The following is a 10,587-nucleotide window of genomic DNA, read 5'->3' on the forward strand; positions in this document are numbered from 1 at the left end:
GAAGCAACTTAGCAGCAGCAGCAGAGAGGCTAAAGCTCCAATTTCTGGCTGAACTCTTGGCGTATCACATTTCTAAGGCATCTTCTTCTTTTGCTACTCAGTCCTCCAGTCATTTCTTCTTGCTTCTTTATCCACCCTTCCCCCCCATCTTCATCCTCAGCCAGTTGTCAAATACCTAGTCATTTTTCAAGACTTGGTTTGTGTCACCTCTTCATTGGTTCCTTTCTGACTCTCCCAAGTAGGAATGGCCTGTTCTTCCAATGTTCTTCCATCTCACCTCCTAGAGATGTCAATCATGTCACACACAACCCTTTTTTGCACTCACCTTAAATACTGGTCTCCACATTAGACTGGGAATTCCTTGAAGACACAATGGTATACCCATGTCCCCAGTACTAAGCCTAGCATCTGGCACAAAATGACCACCCAATAGGTATTTGTGGAATAATAGTGTTTTTTCCTAGTTGTATGAAATTTCAACGAGGTAGCATCCCATGGAAAAAGGCGCACTGAGGTGAGCAACTATTTATAAGGCACCAGCACTCAGATGTAACCAAATATTCCAACCAAAAAAAAAAAAAAAAAGCAGGATTGGTGCAGGCCTGGGTTTAAAAATATTTGGATGTATGAGGTCTGTTTTGATTGCATAGATTAAAAAGCTATATAGATTTGCTTCCAGTTAACAACTCAACAATTGCTATGTGTTAAACACCCAGTGAGGGGAGTAGAGCAGAGTGAATAATCCATGGTTCTTGTCCTGCAGGAATTCACAATTTCACAGTCCAGTGGAGAAAACACACACATACAACACAAGAGAGCAGCAAAGTGTCAAGGAGCACAGAGGCGGGGGAGATAAGTTCTGATTGGGAGGACCTAGGAACTCCTTAAGGAGAGCAGGATTTAAGTAGCTATCTGAACAATGATTAAGAGTTTGGTGGGTGAAAATATGGAAATTAAGAACCCAGGCAGGGAGAGGCATGGAGGGAGAGAATTCCAGGTGAATGCCCTCTGCAGGGTAGAGATGGATCACGGGAGCACTGGGTACCAGCAAAGGGTGTGATTAGAGACAACCATGGACAGGTAAGAAGGCTGGCGATTTGGGATTTGATTGTATCAGTAATGGGAACTCCTGGAGATTTTAGAGGATTTTCTGATTCATATTTATTTGCTCAAATTGAAATAGTTTTGATTTGATATGAAGTTTTTATTTATTTTTTAAAAAGGCACTCAGCTCAGTGATATTCACTATTTGGCTGTTAATGAAACATTTGGATTTAGGTCTGAGAATGCTTACCGGGAGAGAGAGAAATGTGTTGAAAAAATCGGCAAAGATTTCATCCTCTAGCAGAATTATAAGATTTGTCGAACCAATTATCTCTATAGGGGAAAAAAAACTCTTATAAGCAAGATTGCATTTAGGATGAGAAAATGAAGCAGTTGAATGGATCAAATTTCACATGGCAAATTTCCACATGATGATGGCCTTTAAAGTCATCCAACTCAATTTCCCACCCTTTCCAGAACCCTCCTCAGCAACCCTGCTTAAGCACTCCCAGCTGTGGGAAGCTTGCCACCTTACAGGGCTGCCCATTCCATTTATGAAGAAATAAAATAGTTTTTTTCATTCTTTTCATGGGGTTCTCAAGGCAAGCATACTGAAGTGGTCTGCCATTTCCTTCTCCAGTGAAACCCTAATACTTTGGCTACCTGATGCGAAGAATTGACTGACGGGAAAAGACCCTGATGCTGGGAAATATTGAAGGCAGAAGAAGGGGATGATAGAGGATGAGATGGTTGGATGGCATCACTGACTTGATGGACATGAGTATGAGCAAGCTCCAGGAGTTGGTTATGGACAGGGAAGTCTGGAGTGCTGCAGTCCATGGGGTCGCAAAGAGTCAGACATGACTGAGTGACTGAACTGAACTGAAAATAGTTTAGTAATATCTTTCCTATTGTGAACTGTCCTCCTTTATTTTCTTTCCATTTGTTGAAATTCTGCCCTCTGAAGCGTGACCAAATTCACCTAAGTTCTCTTTTAAAGGGCAATGGTCCCATATTTATAAAGACATCACAACATTTTGGTTACCTCCACCCACTCTGGCTAGTCACTAAGCATTTCTTCAGTACTTCCTTGCGTGGCCTTCTTTCCATTTGGCTCCCCTCTCATTGGCTGGAGGGGCACCCATAATTCAAGCATTTCACATTCTTCCCAAGGAAGAGCATAAGACAACTATTGCCCATCTTCTAAGTTATACTAGTTCTAAGTTATACTAGTGTGGCCGGAAATGAGGTTAGCTCTGGGCACTCTCACATTACACTATTCACTCCACCATCTTTAATTTATGCAGTCACTTTACAGAAACCAAGTCAAATTTCAACTAGTTGGTTTTGGCCCAACATTAAAACCCCCAAAGAGCTTTTTTGGAAAAATATTGGTTATGTAACATATTTATCATTTCTCTCAAGCTTGATCATTGTGCTGCCCAAATTAATACAAGGAAAAAATGCTGACTGTCTCAAAGCCAAGCATAGAGACCACCAGTGGCTTCTCTAAGTTTACTCTAATTCACCCTCTATGCTTTTTAGTGTATAATGTTAACTAGCAAATAGTAAGTTAATCGTCCTGTTAATGGCCCAGCATTTTTCTATTCTATCTAAAATTTATAATGAAAGACTTATAAAATGAGAAACCTAAATATTAGACACTAGACCTATCTCTCAGTTTAGCTAAATGTGTGATGAGAAGAGTTAGTGTCACTCCACCAGGATGAAGTTACAATAACATAAGAAAACTAAGCAATTCCCTTCATTGCTTTTCCTAATGATACTTTGGTGGTTATTATTTTCTTGTAATAGAAAGAGAAACCCAGACAGTCAAACATTGTTATAATAGAACAGATGCCAATTTTTGCCCTCTGTTCCACAGATGTCTTTTTTGCTATCTAGTGTAAATTTTTATGTTTTTCTGTCTCTCTCTTCAGCCCTCTGCACATCTTTTTATAATTCCCTGATTTATTTAATCTATTCCACATGGATAACTTAAAAATCTATGTTCTCAGTCCAGACTTCTTTCTTTGACTCTAGGTTTCAGTATCAAATGAGCTATGGGATATCTCCACGTGACACCCATCAGACACTTTCATCTCAACATTTTCAAAGCTGATCTGATAGTTTTTCTTCCCAACCTGCTCATTTTCCTGTATTCCCAGTCTCAGTTACTGGAAGCACCATCCAACTGTCTGAACCAGAAACCTGAAAATCATCTTTGATTTCTCGTTCTCTCTGTTTCTCTCTCAATACTCCCACACGCAATGGAGCGGCATGTGCTTTCTCCTTTTATGTATCTCTGTTATCTATTCTTACATCTCCATCCATAAAGTCACTTTCTTATTTCAGGCTTCTATCATTTCTCATCTAGACTGTTGCATCAGTTTCTTCAAATGTTCTTGCTATTTCTAATCACTGCCACCATATTATTGTTAAAACTCTTCAGCAATTCTTCATTGTCCTACGAGATAAAGGCTAAATTCTTTAGTACAGAATCTGAGGCTTCACCCAATCTGGTTTTTATGTTCCTTCCAAGCCTCACCTGGGAGGCTCCACTCCATGTTGCCTCCTGTTGACCAGCCAATACATTGCTCTTTCCTGCACAAGCTATGCACTCTCACATCCAACCTCTGTATTTTTGTTCCCACATTCCCATCCCCTGAAACATCCTCTCAACCCCAGGCTGCTTTGCAAATTGTTATCAAGAAATGGTTTACATGTAACCTCCCTGGTAAACCAAGAATGGCAGAATGTACCACAATAGTAAAACTGATCACTACTCGCCGTCACCTCACATGGTCATGTACAACGTCCATCACAACAATTAACAAGTCACTGTTTTCACTCACTGATGCATCTGTCTTCCTCACCAGACTGAGCTCCATGAGAGGAGAGGCTTTTGTCTGTTCATGGTTTTTCTTCTAGACACTATCAGTGTTTGCAAAGTGTTCTGTGTTTAGTGAATTGTTCCTTCAAGAGAAGATCTTCAATCTTTTGGACTCTTGTTCATTTGTTTGTCATTCATAAAGCCTGGTAAGGATTTGTTGAACATATTATTGAGAGGATCTGACCGCAGGAAAGTGATGTTTGGAAGAAATTTCTCAATCGACTGTTTTTGTAGCCACACATACATTGATGGTGACAAGGGACTGGACTGTGACAGTGCTTGGCATTAACAATACAGTCTTCATGGGGTGTAGGAAAAAGGCTCTCCGTATACTCCCCTTCCCCATCCTACTTCTGCATTCCTGTTTCTCCATTCTTACCTGTTCTGCCTTCAAACTTTAGAATAATCTGAGGCTTTCAACATTCATTCTATACAATAGTGATGTTGATTTGGTAATAAAGAAATTGTTGGATAACCCCCAACCTCATGCCAGCCTTCTCCCTGGAGGAGGTATGACATGCAATGGCCTATATGCATGTTAATTCTTCCCTCTTAGGTATTCCTCCTAGTGGCCTTGGTTGTGTTATCAGTGGGCCACTATCTGATCCTCAAAGATCTGATGGCGTGGGGTGGGGGGAGGGGAAAAGAGAGAAGGAAAACAACGGGCACAAATAACAGTCTACATGTGGTGTCCCTGATTGACTCATTCCTGTTAACACTGCGAAGGTGAGTGGTTTGCCTTATTTGAGGTGCTCAAAGCTGCTGAGACATCCCTTTCAGAGACTCACCAGCATTGCTCATGTCGCCTTGCTCTTCCTGCTACTGTGATTGTTTAGGAGTGGAATCAGCCCCCAGTCAACAGAACCCTGCCCCTTATGAATGCACAGTGACACCTCCTGCTAGGGGTTCCAGATTCCATACCTCTGGTATAGAACTCAATCTGATAAATCTTATGTTAACTGAGCTCCTAAATTCCCTTAACTATACAGACTCTTCCTATACCTAGGGCTTTAGTCCATACTATTTGGCGTGCATTGACAGTTTCCTTTTAATTGTTGTCTAACAATTCCTGAGTTGAAGTTCTGTCTCTTGAACTTGACTTCATTCTTTGAGGGAATAGGAATCTGTTAACTTCTGATGTGTCTTCTGGATCTAATATCCTTCTAGAAATTTAACCGGTATTCAATAAATATTTTATGACTTGACTCTCAGATAAGCTGGAAAATTCAACCTAATATCCATGCTGTTTTCTACCCCTTCTCTTCTTTTCCAGATAGTTTCCTCTGGTTGGTTGTGGGTTTGAAAAGAGATTGAACACACATTAGCTTTCATGTAGAAGAATTAGACTAGGTGTTTGTAGTTTATTCTCATTCAACTCTTAGTCATGCAAAATAGGGGTTATCATCACCTCCTTTTCAATGCAAAATAGTAAATGCAACATTGAGATTGGGCTCTGCCTATCTGATTGGAGAGCTTGTGTTATTTCAAATATGCCAGTAAATCAAACCTTCCTTTCACATGAAAAACATACTTTAATGGGCTTAGAAATAACTCTCCTGGGACTTTCTCACAACAATGTATTTTTCTGTATAATTTCTTCCACTACTTCTTATGTATATCCTTATATGTTTAATTAGACTTTCCCACAGATGTTATAAAGTAAGATGTAAACAATATCTGTATGGAAAGGAGCTACTTAGAAAAAGGTATCCCACATATCTATGAAATTAACTGTAAGACTGAAACAAAGCTATTCAACATTTTCATCCAATCACAGCATACAAATGAACTGGAGATTTTCTGTGACCAGTTTTGACCAAGAATGTATTCCTGATCAATTTCTCATTCATTTAGGCCAGTAACTCCAAGAAAACAGAGGTAAGCAAGAGGCAATATGGGAAAGAAGTTATAATTCTTTCATTTTAATTTTTCTCAGGATAGTATGTGTGTGTTTAGTCTCTCAGTCGTGTCCAACTCTTTGCGACCCCATGGATTGTAGCCCGCCAGGCTCCTCTGTCCATGGGGATTCTCCAGGCAAGAATACTGGAGTGGGTTGCCATGCCTTCTTCCGGGGGATCTTCCCAACACAGGGATCAAACCCAGGTCTCCTGCACTGCAGGCAGATTCTTTACCAACGAGACACCAGAAGCCCAAGGATGGTATAAATGGTATAATGTTTTTTCAATTGTAAACTGGGCCAGGCCTACTTCTGGGGTCATGAGCAACTCAAAGACAAGAGCAGAAAGTTTTCTGTCCACATGCAAAGAGTCTTAGAGATGAAGAACAATAATAAATGATGAGAAAATAGAAGTTTCTAACATATTCCCAATGTACCAAGGTCTAAAACATTTGTCACGAGTTGGAAATTTGGAACTCAGCATAAATTTACTCACAGAGAATGACTTGTTGTAAGACAAGTGTTCAGAATATTTTGATGTGGAAATTAACTTTTGTTACTCATTTTTTTATTGCCTTCAAATGGGTTTGAAGACTAAGCTCATGCTCACTTGAAGGAAAGGCAAATCATTTTGGGTAGTCCCAGCTTTGGGTCCGGAGAAGGCAATGGCACCCCACTCCAGTACTCTTGCCTGGAAAATCCCATGGACAGAGGAGCCTGGTAGGCTGCAGTCCATAGGGTCGCGAAGAGTCAGACATGACTGAGAGACTTGACTTTCACTTTTCACTTTCATGCATTGGAGAAGGAAATGGCAACCCACTCCAGTATTCTTGCCTGGAGAATCCCAGGGATGGGGGAGCCTGGTTGGCTGCCATCTACAGGATCGCACAGAGTGGGACACGACTGAAGCCACGCAGCAGCAGCAGCATTGGGTCTGATTTGCCACATTTAGATCCCTCCTCACACCGTCCTGGGATACACATAAATCAGCCCAAAGAGGATCTTGAACACCGAAGGGGTCAAGAATAAGTGCATTGATTAGGGTTTTGTGGAGTTTTGTTTTGGTTACTCAGTCTCTGACCATTCTGCTTATTTGAGATGAAAAACTGTGAGTCTTGGAGAGACTGTCTCCCATTATAAATGCCTGAGGGACCAGACGGCCCCTCTGCTGTCCTGGCAGCAAAGACTTGGACACTTGTCCTAGATTCAGCAATCAGATCCTCCATCCAGACCTTTTTATTTTTAAGGGGTGACTCAAAAGCTCAGGGGCAAGGAGAGCTAATGCATGGCGGTGCCTATGACAGCAAATGCTCACTGGTGATGGTGCCAGCAGAAGTGGCAGACTGGAGATGGCCGCAAAGGCGGGAAGAAGATGCGGTGGTTGCAGATTAGCTTTGATTTTGTTGAAGCAAAACCATAAATGAGTGACTCGCCTTTGGCACATACCAACCAAACAGGCCTGCAAGAGTTAAATAATTTTGGTTATTCTTTAGCTGTTACTGCTAATAAACACTTGTAACTGGACATGTCCTTCACAAAGCTAATTACTCTCTGACTCCATATAGATTATACTCTGCACCTGGCATTCTTCTCCCCCTAGACTCTCTTCCAGCATTCTGCATTTCAGAAAGAAGGTCCAGGGCCGATAACTTCAGGAATAGCAGGCCTAGTTGCTGAGTTGCCTGATGCTAGCTGTGGTCATTTTGAAACTGCAGGAGAAAAAAAAATGCAAGACCTTCATAAGGGTATAAAACTTTTCCCTATTCCTGAGAGATGGTGGCACGGTTATTAAGCGAAACATAACAGGCTATGTTTCGCTTTTGCCTGGCAAAAATAATAAAGATACTCTTTTCTACTTCCTCCAAATTCTGTCTCTGTATTTCTATTTGGAATCAGTGGACTGGGAGCCAAGGTTTTGGCAACAATTTTAATGTGTGGTGCTGCTAACCACCAAAGATAAAGTATATGTTGATATCATAATAGTAACTATGGGGACTTCCCTGGTGGTCCCGTGGCTAAGACTCTGTGCTCCCAATATAGGGGCTCTAGTTCGACCCCTGGTCAGGGAACTAGATCCCACATGCCGCAACTAAGAGTTTGCATGCCAAAACTAAAGATCCTGTATGCTGCAACGAAGACTGAAGATTCTGTGTGCCACAACCAGAACCCAGCACAGCCAAATAAATAAATAAAATAGTAGTAGCTATGGCATGTGGGTATCAGAATGATCCAACATGCAGGTTCTTGGTGGTGGCTAATGATTATAGAGTCCCTTGGGAAAAAATATGTGGCAGCTTGCTCAGATTCTAGTTGAGAACATAAACTCCATGGTGGCAGGAATTTTTTTTATTGTTTTATTTAATGATGCATTCCAAACATCTAGAGCAGTTTCTTTCACATAGAAGTGCTCAAAAATTTGAGCGAAAGAATTAATATGAATACAAACCCAAAAATGAGCTGTCCTGTAGAATTCTAGACCCCTCATCCAATTTTCAATCCTGAGTCAGACCTAGAAGCTCTTAAATAAAAAGAAAGTATTTTGCGCTTTAGGAAGAACCTTGCATTATCTTTCCAAGAATTTACTGACTGTCTTCCAAACTTTCATCAGAGATTACTGGAGTAAAGTAGATGCCCAGAACTTTGGGAAATCATTGTTAAGCTGGATCTGACCCAACACACAACTGGGAAGTGTTAGAGCTGAGATGTGAGCTCAAGGATAATTTTTAAAAAACAGTCTATTTTATATTTGCCTGATAATAATAACCATCTGGGAACTTGTAAAATATACAAAACCCTTGAACCTCACCCAGGGTTTTCTACCAGAGTAGGGACCTGGTAATGTGTCTAATGAACACCTTGGGTGATTCTTAGCATCACACAATGTGGGGAGACGTCTGGCACCCTTTTACTTTGGGAATTCTAAGGTCTTGAAAGGGTCAGGAATCTAACTGCACATAATTCACTGTTGGCTTTTAGTCCTTGCTGTTACTGGGGTGACAGCACTCCATTTGGTTGCTAACAGCTCCAGTACTCAGCATCCTTGAGCTGCGGGGGAAGACAGTAGGGCAGTGATTCAGAGCAGAGATTGGCTTTACATAGCTTTATTGAAGGCAAGTCTAAAAGCATAGTGTCTTCAGGAATGTGGGTATAGATCAGTGCTGAATAGGCCACTCTTTTAGAAAGAGAACTAAAAGAATTTCTTTTGCCCAGGTTATGCTAGCTCTTTTCCAAAGAAGTGATAATCTAAGGAATAAATTTGATTATTAAACTGTCAAGAGCTTCACCCTGAATTCTTTTAAGATGAGTGAGCATGTGTGTCTGTTACACTGATTAATGAATGAGGTAACTGATGATTGAAGAAACATGGTAGGCTACAAACATCTTGGAATATATTAAACATCGAGAAACACATGTAAACATACTTTTAAAAAATGTGTGCTATTTTGTGAATGCTGTTTTTTATATAATAAAATGCTTAATTTTTGTTTTGTATTTATTTTAAAGTCTGACATTAAATTTACAAGAGCCTTTTTAAGTTCTTAGGAGAATTTTCTTTGTTAGGTTTGTAAACCTGCCTGCTATTTAAAGATATTTTGAAATCATATTTTCAACTCAAAATATGAAATGTCTAAGAAATTTTAGTTAACAAAATATGGAAGTGGTATCTGTTTAGGAAAATTTATCCAAAGTATTATAAAGCAATTTAAAGTAAAATTATATTTATAAGCAATTTTGTATGCTAAGTTTAAAAGTTTAATAATCAGTTTATTAAACTTTAGTTAACAAAATATGGAAGTGGTATCTGTTTAGGAAAATTTATCCAAAGTATTATTTTATTGAAAAATGAGGAACAAGTGAAAGCAATTTAAAGTAAAATTATATTTATAAGCAATTTTGTATGCTAAGTTTAAAAGTTTAATAATTAGTTTATTAAATATATACCATAATATATTGAATACAGATTATAACACAAGCAATACCAAACATTTTGTTGTTGTTGGCATCATGCTCCCTTGTAATAGCCTATTAACCTGAAAAGTAAATTATCAAGCATTCCATAAGACAATTTCCAGGGTTCTTCCTTAACTACCTTTCTTAGGTGGGGCAGGAACTCAGTAGTTTTCTCTGGTACTATCGGGCCATGAAATTCCATCCCTGGAACTGTACCACCAGGCTTATGAGTACAGGAATGTGCGACCTCAGCATGCCTGCCCTGAACTCCTCTAACAAACTCCTGCTTATCCCTCAAAACCCAGATTGGAACAAAACTGACATTTCATCCATGTCACACCTACACTAGATACTCTATTTACACATTCAGTCAGCTATTCATTGTATGCCTGTTCTGTGATGAGCTAAACAAGCATTTTGATGATTTTTATAGAGTTGCTTAAAAAACAGTCATTTTAGCTCACATGTTTTGACACTGCTATATTTTTGAGACACACACACATATATCTATATATTTATATATATATCTACCTGTATCTGTGTATGTCTACTTAGATATTCATATGTCTATATATCTATCTACCTGTGTATCTAGGTATATAGACCTATACATATACACCCTACATCTATGTTGAATCTATGCTCATTCATGTCCACACGTCTAAGTTTAATAGGAAACAAATAGACCTTCATGATGCTTAAGCTTGCAAAACACTCGCTTATACATTTTTCTACCTTCTTCTTTACACCTCCCTTATTTCTTTTAAATTGATGTATGTGTTAGTCACTCAGTCGTGTCTGA

At 39.5% G+C, this 10,587-nt stretch overlaps 1 protein-coding gene across 1 annotated transcript in view; it reads right to left on the reverse strand.

Moving 5' to 3' along the window:
• The window catches only part of RGSL1 (regulator of G-protein signaling like 1), a 60,390-nt gene extending 55,652 nt beyond the window's left edge, over window positions 1-4,738 (reverse strand). Inside the window, exons 1-2 of the mRNA XM_010853131.1 lie at window positions 4,726-4,738; window positions 1,295-1,377 (exon numbers count right to left, since the gene is read on the reverse strand). Of these exons, the coding sequence (XP_010851433.1) occupies window positions 1,295-1,377; window positions 4,726-4,738 (96 nt within the window). The remainder of the gene's footprint in view (window positions 1-1,294; window positions 1,378-4,725) is intronic.
• Window positions 4,739-10,587: the final 5,849 nt, after the last annotated feature.

Source organism: Bison bison, unplaced genomic scaffold (genome assembly GCF_000754665.1).
Source record: "Bison bison bison isolate TAMUID 2011002044 unplaced genomic scaffold, Bison_UMD1.0 scf7180017864322, whole genome shotgun sequence".
NCBI classification, from domain to species: Eukaryota; Metazoa; Chordata; class Mammalia; order Artiodactyla; family Bovidae; genus Bison; species Bison bison.